This window comes from Ciona intestinalis, chromosome 12 (assembly GCF_000224145.3).
Source record: "Ciona intestinalis chromosome 12, KH, whole genome shotgun sequence".
Taxonomy (NCBI): Eukaryota; Metazoa; Chordata; class Ascidiacea; order Phlebobranchia; family Cionidae; genus Ciona; species Ciona intestinalis.
The window spans coordinates 4,586,422-4,611,769 of NC_020177.2; the positions used below are offsets into that span (position 1 = coordinate 4,586,422).

The 25,348-nt window shown below is 36.4% G+C and overlaps 3 protein-coding genes across 11 annotated transcripts; 2 read left to right on the forward strand and 1 right to left on the reverse strand.

The window, feature by feature from the left end:
- Nucleotides 1-4: 4 nt before the first annotated feature.
- LOC113474738 (adhesion G protein-coupled receptor L2-like) lies at nt 5-6,976 on the forward strand. 7 transcript variants are annotated; one of them, XR_003396422.1, is made up of 17 exons: nt 6-164; nt 508-677; nt 915-1,194; nt 1,251-1,288; nt 1,343-1,492; nt 1,555-1,752; nt 2,001-2,186; nt 2,259-2,348; nt 2,427-2,561; nt 2,751-2,863; nt 2,925-3,119; nt 3,412-3,575; nt 3,883-4,052; nt 4,696-4,869; nt 5,100-5,860; nt 6,308-6,455; nt 6,609-6,976. XR_003396422.1 is itself a non-coding variant. In XM_026837038.1 (15 exons), exons 1-15 carry the CDS (start codon nt 92-94, stop codon nt 6,368-6,370), a joined length of 2,199 nt encoding a protein of 732 aa, XP_026692839.1. In that variant the 5' UTR covers nt 5-91; the 3' UTR covers nt 6,371-6,455. The 7 variants fall into 7 exon arrangements, 5 of the variants coding, with proteins under 5 accessions (XP_026692839.1, XP_026692841.1, XP_026692837.1 ...); XR_003396421.1 differs by having other exon boundaries at nt 5,100-6,455; XM_026837038.1 differs by lacking the exons at nt 5,100-5,860; nt 6,609-6,976 and having other exon boundaries at nt 5-164.
- LOC100175371 lies at nt 6,033-20,916 on the reverse strand. 3 transcript variants are annotated; one of them, XM_026837022.1, is made up of 18 exons: nt 20,682-20,916; nt 20,106-20,252; nt 19,852-20,037; nt 19,401-19,616; nt 17,083-19,338; nt 16,745-16,851; nt 16,279-16,455; nt 14,208-14,297; nt 13,804-13,939; nt 11,398-11,573; nt 10,532-10,739; nt 10,126-10,310; nt 9,530-9,710; nt 8,828-9,004; nt 8,429-8,573; nt 7,752-7,945; nt 7,488-7,533; nt 6,033-7,143 (listed from the first exon to the last, which is right to left on the reverse strand). In XM_026837022.1, the coding sequence occupies exons 1-18, from the start codon at nt 20,899-20,901 to the stop codon at nt 7,086-7,088; spliced, it is 4,905 nt and encodes a 1,634-aa protein (XP_026692823.1). In that variant the 5' UTR covers nt 20,902-20,916; the 3' UTR covers nt 6,033-7,085. The 3 variants fall into 3 exon arrangements, with proteins under 3 accessions (XP_026692823.1, XP_026692824.1, XP_026692822.1); XM_026837023.1 differs by having other exon boundaries at nt 19,897-20,037; nt 20,100-20,252; XM_026837021.1 differs by having other exon boundaries at nt 20,100-20,252.
- A 1,596-nt stretch (nt 20,917-22,512) lies between these two features.
- Nucleotides 22,513-24,987, forward strand: LOC100177695 (parkin coregulated gene protein homolog). The gene is made up of 5 exons (XM_002131189.5): nt 22,513-22,812; nt 23,031-23,165; nt 23,410-23,581; nt 23,905-24,054; nt 24,412-24,987. Exons 1-5 carry the CDS (start codon nt 22,741-22,743, stop codon nt 24,570-24,572), a joined length of 690 nt encoding a protein of 229 aa, XP_002131225.1. The 5' UTR covers nt 22,513-22,740; the 3' UTR covers nt 24,573-24,987.
- The last annotated feature ends 361 nt before the right edge of the window (nt 24,988-25,348 follow it).

The window sequence follows — 25,348 nt, forward strand, 5'->3', positions numbered from 1 at the left end:
TATAACAGTTGCCTTTGACGCAAGTTTACGTTTGTATTAAACTGTTACTGTCAGTACCAAGTTAAGCTATAGTTTCTTGGGTTATATAGTTATGAGTTATCGATTCTTTATTCTTCATGTAGTTGTTTTGGTATTAGTAGAACATGGGAATTCGCAAACTTACGGTAAATTTATGGGAGACTATTAGTTGTAGGCTATATAAGTTAGTCACCCACTAAAAGATATAAAATTTCTGCGTTGATTCTATATGGTAATATAGCAATACAAAAGCTAGCTTGGGTTTATTTCCCCGTATTTCCTAACGAACATCGAGTTTCGAATATACAGTAGGGTGTAGGGGAAGATGTGAGACCTTTTCATTCCATTTTCTGCTTCTGTTTAGTAGTGGACAAAAAACGTTTAACGAAATATAAACCATATCCTCACAACTCCCATAGACCGTTGTTAACTGCCCGTGTTCTCCCACTCCACTATATATCTACTTTCTAAGATCTAATACTTCCATAGATTTTATGAATTCCAACGAGACAGTACGCTACCGAATTTACAGCGAACGAAATGGTTTTCGCGCAGCATCAGCGTTATGCACAAATAGTTACAACGGTTCTTTACTGATGATCAAAAATGAAACTCAAGCACAAGATGCTATTGCACTTTACCGACAATTTGCTTCTCAAGTAATACAACAGATTAAGTGGTGTTACTAACTTCTTTTACCTCTGCATATAGATTCAATTCAAAACTTATAAAACTATTTAAAACGTTGTCTCGTTCCAAGACCATATTAAAACTAAATTAAAAGTACGCCTATATATTGCTTTGTTTTAAACCAGACCAATTCGTAATTCCATACACTCTACTTTTGTACTTTTTTCAGCTAAATTCATTTTATTGAACTTTGTCTTTGCATTTAGACTGGTATGACATTCGGTCTTAACGCTTGGCACGGCCTGTACTGGTCGAACGTATCTTGGACCTATATTGACGGTACAGAGCCTGGCAGTTATTCACAATGGAGGCCTGACTTCAACGCTGTTGCTCCGACCTCTTTCTGTTCTGTTCTGTTTTTCCCGGCTGTCACTAACACACGAAAACGGCGATCGCTTGAAAGATTAAAAAGGAACACCGGTGTAACGTTATTTTGGGGCTATGAGAGATGCGATCAGATCAAAACGATTATTTGTCAAAGAAAAGGTGTGTAGAACATTTTAAAAGAGATATTTTTTTTTAAAGTCGATACTTTTACGCAGTTCCCAAACCTATACCAACAACTACTGCATTACAACCGGTAAGAAAAATCTCATTTCGTCACAAACCGTTGTTATTAATTGTTCTGCTGTAGGTACTGGTAACACAGGCAATTTCTACAAATAAAACTTTCTCTCAGCTAATCGAAAAATTGACGGCTAATGTACAGAATCCGTCAGCAGTTTGTCAAACAGATAATCAAATTAATCGTTTTCAAAATCTTTCACAAACTCCAGATGTACAGGTAGCAACAATTTTAGGAAAACTTGACGACCAGCATCAAAAACAAGCAAATTCACTTTGTAGGTGTCTTTGTATACGATGAAAAACGCCCTCAAGATTGCGAATTCCCTGAAGCTTTCTATACAAAGCGAACCGAACTGCAATGTATCTGCCGTTCAAAAATATGAGATCGTAAATACCTTGCGAAGTTTTGCATTGAAAGTTGAAATACCCAACATTGAGACTCAGATATCTCTCAACGAATCAGATGTATCTGTACAAGTTAGTAATATACACCAAGCGGTATGGCTTATAAACTGCCCCTAAACCTACTAGACAATGAGTTCGAGGCTCAATGCTGCTACATCAGCGGTCGTATATAACCTGGAGCAATACACTTATATATAGGGCATTATTTCACCCTTTTGTTCCCTATAATTTCTCTAAGCTATATATAGTCGTACATGAACAAATATAAATATGAAAACACCCCCAAAAAACAGAAATACGGTTACAAAATTCTCTTATAGGTTCTTCTTCATTCGAACCTTATATCTCGAGAACGTTATTTGAACATAACATTCGGTGATATTTGGGTTCGTATTCCTGTCAATGAAATTCGCCAAAGGGTGAATTATTTTCGGGATCCAATCAGAATTGTGTACATCGCGTATCAAGATAGCACTCTGTTCGATACGGATTTGCATGTAACTCAAGTAAGAAAAACATAACCTCTATTTTAAAGCTTCATCGCCAAACATCTTTATATTTGTATAATACACATGCAGGTTATAACAGCAAACGTAAACGAGCAGATTTTGATTCCTTTAATTTCGCCGATATATTTTCGAATACCAATACCAAAGACATCAAATAAGGTGAACTCTTTCTATCAGATATTTTATAAACAACCCTCTAATACTTTGGCGAGTTCTAAATACGTTATTTTGGAATAGGAAACCCAGTGGGTACGGTGTGCTCGGTGGAAGCCTGGGAACTTGACTTGGTCTTTTGAAGGTTGCCTAACTTCTATTAGTGAAGGATATGTACTTTGTGAATGCAGGGACCTCACGCATCTTTCAGTTGTTGTGGTAAACTACAGAAGATGTTTATATTACTTGTTAATTGCTGCATGGTTATAGGGGCATGTACAATACATCATGAGTTTTCAGCATTAAAAAATTATGTGTTGGATTGAAACAAGCAGTTATAAAGCAATCTGTAGTCAAAGTTGTGAATATTTTGGGCCAGTTTGCGTATAACTTCACTTATTCCCACAGAGACGATCCACCGCTTCAGTGAAAACCCCTCAGTTCACGGTTGCCTGCAAGCTTATTCTTCTAATTGGAATCGTAGCACTGCTTTCAACATTGGTATTCTACACAATTTGCGAGTTAGTACTCTTTCGTTCTATAACCCCTACTATATTAATAAAAAAAATACCTTATTTTCAGCTCTTTACGAACGTCGTTATGCGGACCAATTTACATAAACTTGTTCGCAACACAATTGGTTGCATATATTACATTCATTGTCGGCATTGACCTTATACAATATAACATAAGTTGTGATGTAGTTGCGGCGATTGTTCAAAATTTTATCTTGAACGCTTGGGTTTGGTTGCTACTGGAAGCATTCGCTTTATTCAGGTATTCCTAATGCATACGCAAAGTAAATTATAAACAAAATATTACAGTAGGGGGGTGGGGAAAGATGGGACAACTTTTAACTCTATATTCCCATTTAGTAGTAAACTAACAACATTCAAGGAATCTTGAGACCATATCCCACGACTCCCATAGTTTTGTAATTGTTTAAAACACGATCAGAATATTTGGATATTATATCCTCTAAAGGTATCTTATCTACCCCCACCCTACCATATCAATATTTTTTCAAAGCAAAATGTACATATAGACATTAACACGTTCTTTTTCAAAGGCTGTTAGTCATGAAATGCTCTTCGTTTGAAAACAACTTTCTTCTCAAAGCTTCTTTAGCATCGTACTTGTTCCCAGCGGTTATAGTAGCAGTGAACGTAGGCCTAACATCTGCTTTGCATTCGCATGAAACCGACCACATTACTGACTGGATCGCAATTAAAGGTTTTTAACTTTTATTTAATCACAAATAACCTTTTAGCGGCTGATCTTGTATAAAAACGTAAAGTATGTGACCGACTGTTCTTCTGTCGTCTGGCAAGACTGCATCAGGGAATGTGAAGGAGTATTTATGCAATACTAAATTTCGTGTTTCTAGTTTCTACCAAATACAGATAAGTTCCAAACTTTAATCACATTCTGTAATTATATAGTAGGGCGGGGAAAGATGGGACATCTTTTAACTCTATTTTCTCGTCCCATTTAGTAGTAAACAAAAAAACATTCAAAAATATACATATATATCTTATAGATGAACACGAGCTCCATCATTCTCTTTACACAAGTCAATATTTCTGCTTTCTTCATTCAAACTCCTTATATTTCGGATTTATATTGGAAATCGTTTTCGTTTTGGTATCTACAGTTGCCGCTTATTTGTACATTGTATATAAACTTACAAACACCGAGGAAAGCCAGGAGGTAAGCCCATGTCAACAATATGTTTATGTATGGTAGGCTGGGGCACGATGGGACATGTTTTCAAACTCTTTTGCCCTCGGTGGTAAACAAAGAACATCAATTCAATTATCTTACTACACCCTTGCTACTTTGAAAGGGGTTGTTAATTGGTAAAACTATATATATTGGGTGGTATAACGCAGTATCCAATATTCATCTTCCCAGCATACACTACTATATAGTGGGGTGGGGGAAGATGGGACACCTTTAGCACAAAATATATAAATATCCTGGTCGTGTTTTAAACAAATAACAACGGTCTATGAAAGTCGCGAGGACAAGGTTTTATAATTCTTTGAATGTTCTTTGTTTACTACCAAAATGTACGAGAAAATAGAATGAAAAGGTGTCCCATGTTCCCTCATTCTACTATAAAGTAGGGTGGGGGAAGACGGGAGACCTTTAGCACAAAATTTATAGATATCCTGATCGTGTTTTAAACAATTAACAACGGTCTATGAAAGTCGCGAGGACAAGGTTTATAATTTTTTGAATGTTCTTTGCTTACTACCAAATGGGACGAAAAAACAGAGTGAACACGTGTCCCATCTTCCCCTACACCACTCTATATAAAAAGCTTTACGCAAATCAGAAAACTTTTCAGACCGCTGATCCCGCCATAAACGACCGTTCCAAATTTTACCTTGTACGAGCTGTAACAAACTGTCTTAGCATGGCTGTATGTTGGCTTTTAATCGTACCTGTTGCTCTGACAAGCCAAGATGAGAGATTTCGATCTATAACAACTTACATATTCACAATATATGCTTCTTTTCATGTAAGTATGAAGAGATAAATGTTTTTATCCTCGCGTGGAACGGCTTCTACACAGCATCAGAGGTTGTACCACGACTGTTCTGTTTTATACACTTTGAGTTGACGTAAAAGTGTCTTATAAGCTCACATTAGTAAGAAGCAAACATCGTACCTTATATTGACTATATAAAGTTAGATGTGGTGTGAACACTGAGCCACAGCGCAAGAGAATGTGACATGTTTAATATTTAGGCACTTCTGATGTTCTACCTAATGTGTCTGTACGAAGCAAAGGTTCGAAACTTGTGGTGTATTTGGCGAAATAAGGAAAATGATGGCGAGCGTGTTGACAGACCTCTGCCAGAAATACCAGCAGCAGTTGGCCGGAAATCTCGTAAGCAACCACCAGCGATCATACACCCAAAGCCAATCATGAATATATCGCTACCTATGAATGAAGCTGCGACCACAGAACATGTCGTAACGCCAATACAGCCAAAGCTTGTCTGCCAGGAAGAGGAAATTGCTCCTTACTTTTACCCAATACACGAGGAGATACCTTTGAGAGAATACAACACTCTAAGTGTCCTAAACCCTCCTTCTAAAAAGGTCCCACCCCGACCCCCACGCCGTACTTCGTCACTTACAAACATAAGGTTCAAACTACCCGTAAATAACATGTTTGACGCCACAGAAGAAGAAACAAAGGACAAGGAGAGACGAATTGCCACCGAACGCAAATACTCTTCAGTGAAGTTCAGTTTTCCGCGAAGAAAGTCCCGCATAAATAAGACACAATAACTTTGGGGACAAACTTGGACCTCTATGACTCTATATAGAATTGACATACTGTATAGGTTAAGCTTTTGTTGGTAAATTCCTTATAAGTGTCGCCACTTCATACACAGCAATTTGATTTCCGGTCTGGATCACAAACAACCTCGTTAAAAAACAAACTCAAAGACGAAACACGTCACTCTTGCCATTTTTCAACAAATTACTACTATACGACTGTGAGAAGTCTGTTTTATTAATTGGAAGTCTGTTTTATTTTTACTGCCCGATCGCCACATATATTGTAGTCAAATCGATTTATAAACTAATTTAACGAAGTGAACACTTTTCCTGAAAGCCTACGAACTTTTAAACGTGTCAGTGCACATAGAAAATTTGGCACATTTCGTAAGCTGTATATGTAGCTTATATTCGTTTATAAAACAATATATAGAACTTTTTCTCTACAAAATTATTTCACAAAATATAAAGATTTAAAAAGATAAATTGTCATTAAAATACTACGACGAAAAAAAAACGGATTTAAAAAGAACTCAAAACAAGAGTGTATGATATACATTCAACTGATACCATGCGAATAGCCTATATTTCGCTATGCTCTACTCTTGGTTGGGGTATTTTGTTAGTTTTCTAAGTTACTACTTGTTAATTTTACTTATTCACAGTGTGCTTGCCTTGATTTAAACCCGAGACGAAAAAGAAACTACAAGACTTTTGACACATCCTAGCAAAAGCAAAGCATAAGAGAAAATTTGGAAGCACAATAACAACGTTGGTTGTTGAAAGTTATTGACGAACATGTTGGCAAATAAGGTTAAAAAAATAATGTTTTTTGGCAAAAACGAAAACTTGTTTACTAGCTTAATGCTTTAACCTGATTTCGAATGTTTCTTATGATAGTTTCATAGACTGCAACTAAATGCAGTAACATGACGCTCAGTAACATTAAAATTGTTTCAATTTTAGCGAAACAAAAACAAAGTACGTAAAAGAATTTAAGCAGGTTGCGCTAACCTGAATCTAATACGACGCAAACCATTTTGAATGTGGTTTGACTCGCCACACGAAAGAAGACGGAATTACAATTTGGGCATTTCATTTTACATTATAACATTATTTTAATTTTCCGTATACTTTCCTTTTCTTTTTGTTTGGGATAAAAGATTAAAAGGTTCTGCCGCATTAACTCGAGGTAGAGTTGAATTACTACGAACTATTAGTGGTTAGTTTTAGCATTATAATGTTAATTATATACATGTTGTTTAGTGGTAATGTTTAAGTTGCAATTAGTGTTATGACATCTAAACTAACGTGATGTGCAGATTATATCATGTCAATATGTTGTGTAATGAAATACAAATATAAGTGAAAATATAACAAGGTATTGAAATATACTTCGATTCGAATTCATTAGAATTATATAAGTGGGGCGCTGTTGAACGGTTATTCCCATGCCATTATCACTTTGCTGAACGGAGTGAAAATGCCTTTGTTCGGGGAGCTGTAAAAACAAAAGGAATAGGTTCAAATATTACGTGTAGTACTATGGAGTAAAATTGATATCGCAGAACAAAATATTCCACATTTCCTAGCCGTGTTTTTAACAACAATTTTTATATAGTAGGATGGGGAAAGATGGGACACCTTTGGCGCATAATATCCAAATATCCTGATCGTGTTTTAAACAATTAACAACGGTTTATGGGGGTCGTGAGGATTATAATAGTCTTTGATAACTACAAAATGGGACGAGAAAACAGAATGAAAACGTGGCCCATCTTACCCCACTCTACTATACATATACCCTATAATACTGAAGAAACAGTTGTTTAATATGTAACTTACCATGTAAAATACTTCGTTCCTTGAAATGTACCTGAGTGTTTTCCATCTGTACATATAACAAACCTCATGTTATTTGTGCATAAAGACATAAAATAAAGCTTGTTTGATATAGAGTGTTGTCTGATATGTTTCAGTAAAATCCTAAAATTAATACAGTCAAACAGTAAAGAAGTATTTTGTTTTTGATTCTTCTGGTCGTTGTTTTTATAATATGGACTTCGCCATCGTTTCGGGGTCAACAAATATGTTAATTTTATTACTTACCGTAACCGTCTAATTCAACGCCAACAAATATTTCATCCCTGGTTGGTAGGTGGCCGATATAACGTACTGTGCCCCTGCTAAGTTTGCCTCCTGGTCTGGTGAATTTAATGCAATAACCCAGCATAAGATCGCCTGGGGATCGTGGGGCGAATGCTCTTCTTGGTAAGCTTCGTTTTACCATGGTGGGGTAACGACTGAAAGTAATGAAATATATGTTTTAAATGTAAGCCTAATATACCAGTATATAGCAGGGTGGGAGAAGATGGACACATTTTCACTCTATTTTCTCGTTCCATTTGGCAGAAGGCCTAAACAAAGAACTTTCAAAAAAGTATAAAACGTTTCCCCACGGCTTCCATAGACCGTTGTTATTTTCTAAAACACGATCAGAATATTTTAATGTTATGTACTAAAAATGTCCTGTCTTTTCCCATCCAACTACATATAATGTGAAAAGAACAGATACACAAACGAAATATATATCCGGCGAAAGCAAGGTAATCGTTATAGGCAAATAAACAAAGGAAATAAATAAACTCGTTTAATTGTTAGGTTGATGCAATACAGTTTGAATGACTGGATGAGATAAACAAAATAAATATCTGGTATTATACACACAGACGGTTTTATGTCACAACGGAAAGACCATTGTAAATCCCAACAATCTTATAACTCACTCTCTTGCACTGTCTTTCACTTCTTTTTGACTTGAGGATAATTTTGGACTAACCGATCTAAAGCCAGCAGAACAAGCAGGACTGCACGACCTTCGTTTTGGGGAGCAGTTCTCGGTCCTAGACCCACGGTATGACCCAGAAGAATCTGTACAAGCGTCGAAGTTAATTTGAATGATAATGAAAATGTATGTTTTTATATTATGGTTTTGTTTGGTTGGTGTAAAAAACACCATTGGTTTTTAGCTCGAACTTACGCCATGGAATGTGGATTTAGGCCAGAGTCGGCCTATTTTACCCTTGAGTCTACACTCAAAAGGGGCGACTAAATGTTTCAGTCCAGCGGCAAAACCACATAAAACAATATAGAAATTTTAGGGTAAAATAAAAATTCCACTTTACCGGTTGCCCTGCCGTTTCTTTTCTTTATATGAACGCTTAATTCGACGTCATCATCGTCATCGCTATTCACAGACCTTACTCCGCTGAGTGGCGCTGTAGAGCCGTTCACTTGGCTTCCCATTGGTTTGAGAAGAACTTCGGTACAATCGCTATCAATCGACCGCGGAGAGTCTGGACCTTGATAAAGAAATGTAAATTATTACAGATGAAACAAAACACGTTGATGCAGAGGGCCGATGTTTAGACTGTTTACAGTCGTGATGATACAGTTATATGTTTCTGTAAATATACTTTGTTTACTAATACATGAGATGATATAATGGAATGAGCCGTCTTATACTCCAACCTACTATATACAAAATCTACCTTGCGTTACTGCTATTATACGATATATATTCTCCTTTAAAGGCGTTCAATGGTTAAAATGCATGGATACTGCGTGTACGAAGTAAAGCTAGCCTTTCAATGTTTATATATATAAGAGTAGGAGAAGACGGGACACCTTTAGCACATAATATCCAAATATCCTGATCGTGTTTTAAACAATTAACATCGGTGTGTGGGAGTCAGTCGTGGGGATATAGTTTGATAATGCTTTGAATGTTCTTTGTTCACTACTAAATGGGACGTGAAAATGTATGGGTGTCCCATCTCCTTCCACCCTACTATATATATAAATACAAGTCATGTATGAAGACCTACCATCCATGTGTTGGTTGTATCTTTCCATGGTAAGATCTCTGATGTTAAGAGCCGCGGATGGTGAAATACTCCGATCCTTAGTGAGTCTGGATGCTGCTAGGGAGGAGGCGGTGCTTGCGGCCATCGCATCTGTGACCGGGGACCTAGCTCGGTCCCGTGATGTTGAAAAACGAACGTTTTGCTGAAAAATTGTAACAAGAATTTGTAACAATTCCAAAGAATATATCAAAGAATGATTGCAACGCACATCACAAGAATGCTAAAAAACAAATGAAATACAAAAGTTACTAAATGGCCAGCAAGCTATATGCATATACATTTGTTCAGTACATAAGGTAGAAACTGTACCCAAATCTTTAACTTAAAGCAAACGAATAGAGTGTATAGTAGAGGGTGAGGGAATAGATGAGGCAACTTTCTGTTCTGTTTTCTTGTCCCGTTTGGTATAGTAAGCAGAGAACAATCAACGAATTATAAAACTGTATTCTCACGACTCTCATAGACCGTTGTAAATTGTTTAAAACACGATCAGGATATTTGTATATAATTATGTGCTAAAGATGTACCGCATTCCCCCCTCTTCTAAATATATTTACCTTGGATGGACTAACAGAAGATACGAAACTATGTCTGGAGGAAGGACGTGGGGAAGCACTTCGATTTCGAGGGCTTCTGGGGGAAACATCACCTAATCTATGTTTTAGTCTTCGAACTTCCTCAAGGAGTCGGTCGTGCTCCATTTGGTAATATTCTATCTTGCTTAGAAGGTCTTGCCGGGTATCTGAATGAATGAATGGAACTCAGTTATATTCTGGCGTGGTTGGGCAACGGCAGTCATTTTTACACGTCTTTTACCTCTGCGTGGTTGACAATTTAGGACTGGTGGGTTATGATACACATAATAAGAGGTGCAAGATTAAGTTTCACAAAAATATCCAGTCCGACTAAATGAACGAAAAAAAATTGTATAATTTTCAATGACCAAACTATTCCAAAAATTACCTCCTGTTTTATTCGCTTTAAGAAGATCAATATATCTACGGAGGTCACGGACTTCTGCTTTATGTTGTCGGTTTTCTTCGGACAATTCGTAACATTTATTCCGAAGTTCTTTCGCCTCGGTTCGTAATTCGGTCAACTCGGCCTGGTAATCTGCAACGTCAGATTGTAGAAGCAAATTCTCGGCCGAGATCTCATGCATTCGGTCGAGCTGTAGTGAAATGGTATTGAAAAGAAATTGACAGAAAATAATATATGAATAAACAACGGATTGCAACTTTTTAATTTCACGTTTGGAGTGCAACGACAGTGGTATTACATGGACGCTATAGTTCATATACATTTATTACTCCATATAAATACAAGTTACCATATATAGTAGGGTGGGAGAAGATGGGACACATTTGACACATAATAACCAAATATCCTGATCGTGTTTTAATCAATTAACAACGGTCTATGGGAGCCGTGAGGATAAAGTTTTATAAAAAATCGATAAATGTTTGTTTACTACCAAATTGGAGGAGAAAATAGATTGAAAAGGTGTCCCACATTCCCCACCCTACTATGTAACTTTGTGTAGTAAAACTATCTGCTTGATATTTTAGTAAATATTTATTTATAATCAGTAACAGCTTAAATGGACCAGTGAAAGGAAATTTGTGTCAGCGTCAGCCAAAGCTTCGTCTTAGCAAACAAACAGAGCATTCCTTGCTAACCGTCGAGTTCTTATGTAATCAAACGACACAAGATTTCGCGAGCCACAGATACTTGAGGATAAGCCATACTACAAGACATTCGCCTTATAATGGCCGGTTTACGCAGATATAACATCTATAATACATTTAATGCAAGAAAACTTTTTTTACCTTTTCCCGCATGTTTGAATTATCCGCTTTCAAATCCACCAATGAATGATCGTTATCGACACGGCCGGAAAATCGGTCACACTCCAATGATTTCAGATCGAACTCGGCTCGCTCAAGGTCGCCCGTTGTGGTTTTGCTTGCGCTTTCGAACTCGTCCACGCGTTTTCTTATGTCCTCTAACAATATAACGTACTTGTTATGATTTCCATACACTTGCGTTCAAGGGCGTTTTAAGAACAGCTGGAAATGTTAATGTAATGAGCCTATAAAGTTAAACGGCGCGTGTACAAGTTCTTGGACAAAATCGGGTAAAATACCGCCAGCAATATCCCCACATAAGTTATAAACATTTCATGCATCACGCAACATCTTCAATTTACCGAAATCGTTGCTACTGTAGCTATTTTCTAAAGAATCCATGGTTTCTGCTGTACTGTGATTCCTTTTCAAGCGCAACCAACTTGACGCTTATTTACTTACACAACAACCTCCTGCCAGACAATTTCTTCGAAACTAAAACTTGCCTGCTTACACTTTTTGCTGAAACAGCTTTTCCACAGTCGAGCTGCTATTTTTCGTATACAAGCGTTCGCTCCAGTGGAAAGACGCGGTCGTAAAATCTTTCTTTTTTCCGCCGTTCAAAAAATGATTTGAAGATTGCGCCAGTTAACCCGTGTACACAAACAAGCGAGTGACTACGAAGACATTCGATGGCGAAATGGGTTAATCATCTACAGGCCAACATGGAATACAATTTAAAACAGCGGGGGTCTCACGCGTTATCTTTGCGGCTTCGCGAAAGATTTAACACAATTTCTAAGCATTTAATCAAAAATTAGACACAAAAGTGTGAATTTAATTAGTTGTTACCTTGTGTGAGTTCAAAATCTTGGGAAATTTAACTGATTTGCTGCAATTAACATGTAGTTTATTTGTGTAACATTTTTTAATAAAGAAATATTCAATGTTTTCATATTCATAACTATTAATATAAATACATCTGTTCAAAACATGGACAAAGCTATAGCGAAATGGTAGACAAGCACCGATCAAGTCTGTACACGTTAAATTTTCCACCACAATATTCTTCAACCGTCGTTTCGTACGCAAACATAATATATAATACCCTCTACATATTTTTCCAGGCGCTCCTACGATTTGAATTCCGCCGGTTATTTTCTGTGCCAAAGAACACACATAGCGCACGACATCGCAGAGTGATATCGCCGTTTAATCTCACATTACGTATAATTGCTGTCTCTAAAGTCAAACACATCATGCATAGACTTTCGAAGTAGAAATTAAAACCCTTGTCTATATTTTACATGCATTACCGTTAGGCTAAAATAAATGGTACCACCAACACCTAAATCCCACATTTTCCTATCGTGTTTTTAACAAGTAACAACACTCTGACACAGTAATGAGCATACGGTTATATAATTCTGTAAATATTCTGAATTAGCTGATAAATGAGAATCTAAACTTGGACCGTCTTATACCCCAACCTACTATGTTTGGATTTGATCAAATTAAAAGTTGGCGACTATCATGGGTTTTATTTAAATTAACTCCGCCCACTACTAGCGTTACTTGTTTCTTGACACAACAAACTAATTCTTACCAATCGCTACTAAAGAACGACCACAAAAGAAAACGTTTTGTTTCCAAGACAATACAACAACTAAACTAGCAACAGATTATTTCTTGTCTAACAAGGACCAATAACATAAGCGAAATTTGATTATATATGCTCTCTTTTAAACTATTGTATAAACGGGATATGATTAAAAAATATTTCATTTTGCATAAGTTCGAATATATTACTATACATATGTTAATATATATTGACAATATACAGTCATTCTTCTTACCCATTATAAATACCTTATAAATCACCCTTACCTCAAACGCTTGATCATTCATAACTTTACATATACTACACTCATTGACTCATAGAAGGCTGTATAGGTCTTATAGCAGCTTGGTATCTCAAGGCAACTGTCGACTCCAAACCCCCACTATAGCTCCTTCCTTCCTTCAAGAAGTTTTCCCTCTTTGCAAAGCTCTATTATTCGGCTTCGCTTTTGTTAGTTATTTGGGACCAGGTATCGTTTTTGAGACCTTTCCATTCATTTTCACTAACCCCCTTTGTTCAACTGTTGTGGGCGCGCTATATGATCCTTTGTCGCTTCACAATGCAACAATTGACTGAGATTTTTATTCTGTTGAACATCTGTCCGACTACGGCGGCATATAATGAAACTATTTACCTCGGTAATTAAACACTACATTCATTGTAGACATACCCGAACTTGAAAGGGCTATTCATGGACCCGCATACACACAAATCAATGCTCCAATGTACAAGTATTTAAAGTAACAATATTTAACAGGAACACCTACTTTTGTTTGCACTTTTATGCTTCATGTTGTCAAATCGTGTTTCCTCCTTTTCGCGTTCAAGTTTCAAATCCTGCGTTGCTTTTCTCGCAGCTTTTTCGGCGTCTTCTCTATCTCGGTTGCAAACCTCGATCTTTTTCTAATAAAAATATAAAGTCGAACAATTTAGGAAAAATAAGTAGAAAAAAATATAGATAAATATGATTTCTATTACACCTGAGGTGTGCTGTTAATCGTTTAAAACCCACGATTATGAAATATGGGATAATTTAAGTGCCAACGGTATCCATCTTATCTCACAGTAATATATATATAATATTTTATATATACGAACACCTATATAAGAAAATACCCAAAGAATAAAGAAAAAAAATTAAAATAGATTTTTAAGTTTATTCAAATCACACCTGCAATTGCTCTTTTTCTACATACAAGTCTTCTAAATATCTTAAAAGATCAGCGCTCGGTTTCCCCGAAGTAGACTTTGAACGGCTTTCCTGTGAAAGTAATAACCTTTATTTTGATGTGAAAGTAATAACCTTTTTTAAAAATAAATATAAACCAGCTTAACATTTAAAAAATAGAAAACTTATTATTATTAAATATTACAATAAAACAATATTGAAGTCATACGTATAATTGTAATATGCTGTATTTGGGTATATGGTAGAATGGGGAAAGTGGGAAATCTTTTCATTCAATTTTCACGTTCCATTTGGTAGTATAAAAAAACACATTTAAAAAGTTTTAAAACTGTATCCTCGTAGCTTCCGTAAACCGTTGTTAATTGTAGAAAACATGATTAGGATATTTAGACAATATGTGCTAAAGGTGTCCCATCTTCCCCCATCGTACTATATAAAATTAGAGCTATGATTCCGGTTTTGTAATCAGTTTCTCGATGTATTGGCTGTCCATTTATATATAATTCTTACTCTTATGTCTCTTCGCAAGATTTTAATTTGTTCATCAGAATGTCACAGATGTTTCGTTAAACCGGATATTTCAAGATCTCTCAGTTCAATGTGTTTATTCAGTAAGCAAGATACGTCTTCCAGAGCACGGATTTTCAGACAGGCGGATTTTTTATTACTCATACTCTGGCGTAAATTCAGCTTAATTTCTCATTATATTTCCACGTAAGAGTAACAACAGTCAAAGGTTTATCTGCAGCGAATCAGTACATTATATGGTTTATTGTCATAACTTTTGTAAACTGACGACCCTGTTCAGAAATCTATTTACTGTAAAGTGTAAACCCTAAAAAATAAAATAACACAAAAATGTGCTATATTGTATTTACTCTCTTAACGACTAAATAACTGAATGCGCTATATCTCTCTATTTAAGAATCTTAACATGTTTCTGACTGGATAATATTACAAAGTAACATACATGGTAACTCGTAAGCTGACACACGAGGTGAATGAACACCCGTGTTATAACGACTGTCGTTTTGCGGCCACGCGAGAATAAATCAAGTTACATTCATTCACTACCCTTTTACTGAGTTATCTAAAACTTATTTTTACAACCAAAACAGAGACAAACGCAGCACCAGCCACGCTGCTTACATTCAATCGAACACAACTTTTACCAACTATTACAGCACGTCAAGTAGCCGGTTAAGTAGGCTCGAAATCCAGAGGCGGAAAGTTTAAAACGATCAAAAACCAGTTGGAAATAGCAGGCCAACCCGCCGCTTAATTATTGGAGCCCTGAATAGCGGACAGTGCGCCGCAACAATGGTATAGATAACATCCATTAATTAAGAACTGATTGTAGAACCACTGAATACCGGTTTACAATGGAACTGTATCGACACTATAACTGCCAACGTTTGTAGCGTTTTTCAAATCGCCACCGAATTGTTACAATAGCACACAGCATTGTCTAAGAGTTAAACGTATTATAATGCAACTATGTAACCTTCAAAATAACTAGTAAGCTATGAACGTTAAACTTTAAAAAATAGAAAAATAGCCGTTGGAGCATAAAAGAAAACATGGATATAGAGACTAGACCGACAACAAAGAGATTCCGTTATGGAATCCCGGTTTGTTTTGTTAACTCAGTTACCATTCAAAAGGATAAGAATTCTTTCTACTAAAAACACAAATATTAATATACTCCCTAAAACAACGCTGTTGTAAAGCAATCGTACCGAACGAAACGAACACGTCGTCTTGGCGATCTAGGTCTCGGAGAAATTTAATTCACCAAATTGTTTAATTTTTGGGTATGATGTTAATGTATATGAATTCGTGATATATAGGCGTAGAACTAAAAGTAACGTTACGATTTTGTTGCGAATTTAAACGTATCTTGAAGTTCTCACTTTACGAAGCAGTTGTTAAACTTGATAACGGCTCAGCAGCGCCACTTTGCGGCCGCTTAAAAACGAATCAGGTACCTTCACGACTGATAAATATTACGAAGTAGCAAAACACTAAACATAAGAGGAATTCATTACATTACCGGTAAAATGTCAAGTTCGGTTTTTGAATCTCGTTCTATTTCGTTCAGTTTTTCCACGTTTCGTTTGGCTTGATCATGCATATGATGAACTTCTTCAATATCGTTCCTTAAATTTCTTTTGATGAAACTCAGCGACGAAGATACGGTGAGCGCGGTCACTTGGTCGGACAATGGCAACTATGAACGAGAAAGCATAGCTCCAATAAATTTCGATTATTCAGTTAAAGTTTAGATATAATTAGTTTTGGTAACATGTGTTTTCATACTTTTGTCGCCCTATACTTGCTAGAATATTTTTGAAAGGTGTATCCTCGCGACTTGAGAAGGTTGTTAATACAAAAAATGTTGTTTATGGTACGAATAGAGTTTCAGTATAATTAAAAATAAAATTCTTAAGTTACCTTTCTGTAAAATCGAAACAATAAACATATATTGACAATATACATGATCTTCGCTATAGACTTACCTTTGTAACTTCGGTTGGTGTGTCTTGATCTTCAATCGACGAAAGGAAGTTTCTGGAAAGGGTCATAACGTCATCGTCGTCGTCGTGTAAAGGCCAATTCAAAACATCTGCGAAAAAATGAAACAAAATTGAATAAATACCATGCTCGTTGTCCCTTTAATTACAATAACACAGAGGTCATATTTAATTAAATTTGCTGAAGAAAAACAACAAAATGGCAGACATTTATGACACGCTGAGATAAAACTAATAAAAGGGTATTGGTTAAAAATCTTGGCTGCCATTTTAGCTGTGCATCTTCCTTTTTTTGTTACAAAAAAATCCAACCGTTAACTTGCCTGTTGTGTGTATTGGGTTTGTTTTGCAATGTTGAGTCGTCTCTGCAGGCCGAAGAACGTTTGGAGGCGTCCACACGTTGGTTGTTGATGGGATTGTGGATAGAATATTAAAGGGCGTTGTTGTGTCCTTAGAAAATTGAGAGTTTGTATTAAATGAAACTTTTCTCTTTACTTTATCAAAATTTTCTTTTGTGTCTGCTGATTCCTGTACGGTTACTGTGTCAAATGTTTTCACCGATGTTTTTGTAGGGTTATATTTGGGTGGTGTAGGTTTCAATATCGTGTCAATCTTACTTTCCAAAATATTGTACTTTTCCCAAAACTCGTCACAGAAATTGTACGCGCTCACGCCGGAGTATTTGTCTTCATATTTTTTCGTTGTTTTTTTCTTAACAGGGGTGGGAGAAGCAACACATTTAGAATCAACCAATGTGTGTGAAAATGTGTCATTCAGATGCTTTACCTTACTGTGGCCATATTTGTCTTTATGGCTAATGGCATCGGATTTGTGTTCATGCTTGCTGTCAGTTGGAGCCATATTGAAGTCATACGAAGACGTTTTGTCAGGCTTGGGCGAAGTAATAACTATACTTGGTATATTGGCTTCTTTCAAACCACAATCTACGACAAAAGCGAGATCTTTTTCGGGAGAAATATCTCCTGTAAAATCAACAACGTCAGCATAATTATCGTTATTTCTTTCATTATATTGTAAACTTTGACGCGTTTTACGGCTTTCCTGAGATACGGGATGTAACAAAAGCTTCAAATCATGCTCAGTGTTTTCTAAATATTGTTCCGATTCAATTAAAACTTGGCAACTCGGCTCGGCCTCTGTTTCACAGTTTGGTATGACGACAGCGTTTTGTTCAGCAAGGGAAACACACCGCTTGCCTGGACTTGTTTCACCACAGTTTTCCATTTCAAGTAAAGGATGTTTATTATGTACATACTGACTCGTTGGTGTTTCTTTACCTTTATTGGCATCGTAAACACTTTGGTGGTAGATTCTCGGCAATAAATCGGCATCCCCGACTGTATCATCAAAATCTGAGTCGAACATTACAGAGGGAAACTGCTCTAAAGGTTTTGTAACAGTTTCAGCCACTACAGAACTTGGGATATCACAAGAATTACTTGGGACATTCTTTTCAACATAAATCTCAGTAATTTGACAAAACTGCGGAGAATCGGCTTTCTTTTCTTTGCCACAATCGGTGTTGCCCAAAACATTGGAGTTTTCATTTACACGTTTGTCTTGCCCCCCATATTCAGTAATTTTGTATGTCGGCAAATCAGGAATTTCGTCTCGGCTAGCCAACTCTCGTAATGAATCCTCATCCAGATACGAAAGTGAATCATTCGTATAGCTGTATTCGACATCTTGCTTTGTAGCATCCACCGCTTTAATCGTATCTTCCACAACAAGTTTTGGACAACTTTGTTCTTGATCTGTTTCCTTTTCAACTATTGGTTCCGTAATACTTACACAACTTTTTGCAGATTCTTCAATTGGAGAACATTCGTTATTTTCATCATTAAAACTTGACAACAAACTTTCAACTAACTGCTTTGCTTCAGCCAGGTACCTGTCATCACTAATCAGGAGTTGGCCGCTTTCGGCATACTTTTCTGTATCTTTATTATCAGCTGTCACTTCCGCGTAATTTTGTTGTACTGTGCATTCAACAGGGCTGGTACGTTGCTCAACAACGGTGTCTCTTTCCTCAGGCAAGCGTCGCTTTTTTTCAACGCTGTTAAACTCCTGAAGGCACTGCTGGAACTCGTCAAAAACTTGCAGTTGTTCAGATCTTTCGTTTTCATCTTTATCTCTTTTGTTTGGGGTGGTTATGTTTAATATTAAAGCGCTACTGATGTCGTTGTCTATAACCGAATCCGACGCCATTTGTAGCATTTTCATCAAGCGATCTTCGCTTTTTTGCTTTCTTCGTTTCACCAGCAAACCGTCTGAATTTCTTCGCGTGTTCGAAAGATTTTTGTTCAACTGTCCATGTACGTCGCTATGGGATCCACTTTTTTGCACTCCACATAATAAACTCGTTACATTATTGTCCTGGCACATGTTATTGGTAAAGTCTTCCAATCTTTTAATTGTAAGCTCAACTTTATCGGATGCTTTTTTCAACACTGATCCCGGTTCGGCCAGTCGTTTTTCAGGTTCAAACGAAGCCACTGCTACTGTTTCAAATTCACTAGGATTGCTACGTGCGCTAATGAACTCAGCACTTAAAATTTCTGCGAAATAAAAGGCTCGTTAGCAAAATAAATTTAATACCTAAGTATACCACATTGTATACCTGAGGGCGTGGCTTCTTCGCGGCAAACGTTTGGAGTTGATCGTTCCGAATTATTGAAATACAGATTCATTTCTTGTTCAGATGCGTAACTACTTGGGGTGCCGTAACCTCCTTTCTCTTCTCGACGTTCGTTTAAATGTCCAGTAGCAGCCAGGATGTCCATCGTTTGTTGGCCACGAAAAGCAGCCGCCACCTCTGGCTCGGAGATTGAGGATTCTGCAAGATATAGTTATCAGGTTAATTTGTATAAGAACTTTTCTGCAGGCCCAAATATACTACCATAGCTGCAAGCCTCACACACTACTATGTGAATAAATGAATGAATGAATGAATGAATGAATGAAACATGTTTTCTCGCTTGGCAGGGCAACAACAGGTTTTATCACACGAGTGTTCTGTTTCATTTGTTGGAATATGTGCACTATAGAAAGTATCCACTACTATATGTCACCTTTACTGGGCACGTTTGTTATGAATTGCAAAGTTTGCATATTACCTTCGTCGTCACCAATACTGAAACTACACAATCCGTCTAAATCACTCCCGATGTCAAATTGTAGTTCACCAGGTTTTGTGAGGACAGGCGTCGATGCTCGATGCGGACGAACTAATGGCTCGTGTATTACTGGCTGCTGGCCTGTGAACAACACAAGTTATAATCATGATAATCCTCGTCAAGCAATCTATAACAGTGCATACCCGCACCTGTCGATAATACAGATATATTAGAACTGCGACTCAAGGAACGACTTGCTGGAGAAGGACTGATGTTTCCTGCAGATCGCATGTCTGTCGTCATTGAGGTGTAAAATAAACCGAGAAGAGAATGCAAAGGAGACTCGGCAGTGTGATCTAGAATTAATGTATTTTTGTAAACAACATCTTAAGTTTCGTTGCGACACATTTCTACATATAGTAAGGCGAGGGAAGATGAAGGAGCACCCTTTTTCGTCCCATTTGGTAGAAAACAAAGAACATTCGAAGGAAATATTAAACTGTATCCTTACTGCTCCCATGGCCATTATTAATTGTTTAAAACACGATCAGAATATTTGGATATTATATGCTAAAGGTGTCCCATCTTCTCCTATCCTACTATATAGATACGCCAAAGCAACGCTCTGTTTATACTTAGTAATAAATGCTCCGCAGCAACACCACATATATATATTTGAATTTGTACCCCTTTTAATGGGCAAAGTCTTCTATCTTTTCTACGTCAAACAAACCAGCAAAGTATCAAATAGAATTTATTTCGTTTTAGTTTATAGTCGCACTTACCACATTTGAGTGAAAGTATTGGCGCTGGATTAACCAACTCCTGCACGCTGCCAACTTTCAGCGCAGAAGTAACTCTCTGGTGTATAGAATCATTCGAAACGTCACCGAGTGACAAGTTGAAATACTCTGCGTCTTCTGCCAATATCTCCGAAGTAATGTTTAATCCGTCTAACACAACAGCAACGCTCGAATCGCAGCCTTCTATTGAATTACTGTTCATACTTAATGTTACATCTGAACACAGGGAGTCATAATAGCAGCCGTTTATTCGATCGTTTGTAACGAAGCACCTCGATTGAAAACAACACAAGGGTGCTTCAAATAAATTACTGTTTTATCTCTTTTATATAACTTAATTACTCTACGTATGTGCGGCATATACCAATACTCAGTCACTTTGTGACCAAAACCATGCTCGATAAAGCCTATTCACAAAATCGTAAAACTCTGCTGAGCTCATTAGCCACACGAAAGCTTTCCTTTAAATCATATTTGCTTGGAAATTGTACAGGTAACTCCCACACCCTGGCTTTAAAGCCCATCGTGGATTATTAAAGTTTATTCTCCATATTTAACACCACTGGGTTATCCTTCGTCAAACAATAACATCGGGCTAAGAACCGACTGTTGCTTTACAATGCAAACAATATCCTACTTATACACACTCAGTCGCACAGCCTTTGAAATAGCTTTCTATTTACGTCTGAAATGAATAAGTTGCCACCGACAAAGCTTATGTCGTGCGAGGTGTGGGTTTGTGCCAGCTGAGAACTTTATTTTAGACGTCGGTTCATGTTACCAACCGTTTCGAGTTTTTCATTTTCTGAGTTTAGCCTTTCATTTCGCGGGTGACTCGCGCGTATTGGCATCAGTTACATGATATGCCCAACTGCGAATACAAAAGAAACGATACAAAAAGATTTAAACAGTTTCAGTATTTTTTAGTATAACGGCGAATACACTTTGAAATTAACCGCAAATGCTGAACGACAAATACGAACTGTCAGGACTATATATGAAATACATGTTTTCCCATAATATGCAACACAGACCTGGCGATTAGGTGGACCCATTAGTCCACTGTCCAGTCAGTTATGTCAGCTTTCATTGATTTAGTCATATAAATTCCTCTTGTGTTTTACCCACAAAGAACATACCGACGTTTTGTGTATACAACGAAAACATCGCAGCAAACAAAACATGTTGGGCCATTAAACTGACGACAACAAAACTCAGTTTGTTTTATTAGAAACTTGTTTGCGGTCGGGTCGTTGAGATGTTTAATACTTGCCTACGATTTTTGGTAATTTTAGCTCGTCAAGTTAGCCTCCGGTGCATCAAGCTCCGAACTCTCGGCTTTACAATATCTGTACATCTATGCTACAAGCACAAAGAAACAAGGTTGTTTAAATAACAAAAAATTATAAAAAAAACACTACATTGTAACAGTAAAAAATGTTTTTCGCCTCAACACAATAATGCATTTAAAACCAGAGCGTTTATATTGCAAGAAAAGTTAGCTCTCTTGTATGCTATGTTACACAATGGTAAAATATATGTTAAAGTGTACATATTAACACTTTCTAAAAATAACACAAATTAGACAATTTTTTATATCATAGTAATCACTTGATTATATTTAATGAAACTACAAGTTTACATTTAAATATTTCTTTTCTAATAAAGTGTTATATATATTTTTATACAATATGTTCAGTCCCCTTTAAATCAGTGTACTCGGTTGCTTAGTAACGTGTAACTTTACTCACAGTCTATTGAAGAACAACTTACTCACATTCTTGTTGTTTTAGGTCCATTAGAAGCACTATTGTTGCTAGTTTACGTGTTATACAATAATTTTCATTGAACAATATACTGCAGTTACGTTTAAAAAGTCGTTAATCTTTAATTTAGATTAGTTTTCGTTTGTAATTTACGCACGCGGTAGAGTTCTTTGCTTTGTACGAAGTTATAACTTATGTACTTGTTAAAATCAAGGCATAGGGTACATATTTTGTTATAGTAGATTAATTATCGCGTTGTTTATAAAATAGTCAGGATGTCTGCTGCTGCTTGTCAAAGTTTACAAGCTCAAGGTTTTACTTTAAAAGCTTACATGAAGAATTCTAAGGTATGTAGGTTGATTAAACATAACTGATACTTTCAGCAAAAGACAGTAGGATAGTCACCTATTATTTACCATTTAAATCTAAAACCTGCTAAATGTACAGATGAAAGACTACTCATTTTTTTGGTATTTGTTACAAAATAAAATTAACACAAAAATGCTCATTTAAAATTCAAACTCTCAGTGTAAAACTGTAGTATAAAACAAACACCTTGCTTTAGGTTGTTGGCCCCCCTTCAGCAGGAGCATTTGCTGAACGACCGGCTAAACCGACAGCTTTTCGTAAATTTTATGAAAGAGGTGATTTTCCAATTGCTTTAGAGCATGATACAAAGGGGAACAGAATTGCATGGAAGGTATGACAAGAAACTTTGTTCTGTTCTTCTTCCTTTTGATGCAAACCTTTAGATACGAACACTTACTATTAATGTTTCTCTTGGGTGAACTTTAGCATCATTCCTTTTACCAGATAAAATCTAATTTAGACAGTTTTAATTTGGGCCTTCTGTAAATCGGCCAAATCTTAATTTTTTGTCAAATTCTTGCATTGTTTTTCTGACTTCTGATGGAATAAGTTGAAAAACCTGCTCTTTCACTCAGGTTGAGATAGAGAAACTTGACTACCACCACTACCTGCCTTTGTTTTTCGATGGTTTGTGTGAAACAGTTCATCCGTACGAATTCTTTGCACGACAAGGTGTTCATGACATGCTCGAGCACGGAGGGTCAAAGATTCTGCCAGTTATTCCCCAACTTATTATTCCTATCAAGAGTATGTTTTATTTTAATTCATTAACAAAATTTCAACTCTTAAGCGGGCACCGAGTGATCTTTCTCATATACTTTTAATTTTTTTTCTGACCAGCCCAAATTTAGAGTCATTACTTTTAAGTTATATCTCTAAAAAATTTGGTTATGCATTGTTATAAGAAACATTTGTAAACCAAAAAACTAAAATATAAAGTTATCTTTAAATTGGACCATGTCCATTACTGTAGCAATATTTATACATCAGCAATCAAATATTTTATAAAAAGAAAAGAGAGAGTACCTCAGTCTGAACATTTACTGATTGCTCACATCGATCAAATGCAGATGCCCTGAACACCAGGAAACGTCCAGTAATTTGCACGACTCTCAAAGTTCTTCAACATCTTGTTGTGTCCGGAGAGATGGTAGGAGAAGCATTAGTGCCTTACTACCGACAGATCTTACCAATTCTCAATATCTTCAAGAACAGTAATCGTAAGTGAAACATGGAAGTAGCTTTCGGTGTATTGTGTTGGGTGGAATTAATAGTCCGATATTTTTTGGCTGCATGTTTGACATTGGAGGTCAAATGAAAGATATTGTTGTAATATTTCCTAGTAAATCTTCTGACCTAGTGCAGAATATATAATGATCATTCCAAACAAATTATAATGTACTTTGGCATAAATATATTTGGTTTCCTGGTACCCACATATTAACATAAGTATTATCTTTATAAATTATACGCGGGCTACGGGAATATAATTCCAAAAATATTCCACCAATTGGAATGAGAAAAAAGAATGAAAACAAGTACCATCTTCCCCACCCAATTATAAGTTTATTATATAGGTAACTCTGGCGATGGTATTGACTATAGCCAACAAAAGAGGGAAAACATTGGTGACTTGATCCAGGAAACATTGGAAGCATTTGAACGTCATGGTGGAGAAGATGCTTTCATTAACATCAAGTATATGGTTCCCACCTATGAGTCTTGTATGCTTAACTAACTTGTGTTCTACTCAGTATTGCGTCCCCTATATTTCCTGTGTTGTAAAAACCTCTGTGATTTTCACTCGCTATTCGTACTTTTATCTATTTTTTTTTAAAAAAAAAACACTTTACTAATAAAATTTTTCTTATATAGTCATCTGTACTGTTTAAGTAATTTACATAATACTTTTAAATCTCCTGATGCTTCACTTGGAAATGGGAATACCCATGGACACTTATTCTAGTGAGCATATTAATTCCTAATTTATGTTTAGTTGATATCCTTTATTTCAAGTGTATTTAGCACCTAAGACGTTGCTGTTGGGTTGTAATTCTTATATTAATACAAGTGTTCATGTAATACTGTAGCATTGATGTTTAAATGGATGTTCTGCGCTTTGCCGTTAAAAAAATGTGAACACTTTCGCAGGACATGTGATATTTAGTGGGGTGGGTGAAGATTGGACACCTTTGCTTGCCTTTTCTCTTCCCATTTGGTAGTAAACAGTATCTCTTTACGACTCTCATATACTGTTGTTAATTGGTTAAAACACGATCAGGATATTTGGATATTATGTGCTAAGTGTGTCCTATTTTACCCCACAGTTTTATAGACAAGATCTCGGTTATAAATGCTAGATAGCTGGCAAGCACAATGTAGAACTATACCCATAGGCCATGTACTTTACATCTTAAGTATATTACTTATAATAGTTTTGCATAACAAGAAGCATACCGATCAATTTGTCCGGCCACTTAAGAACACGTGCGTAACCTATTTATGATGCAGATT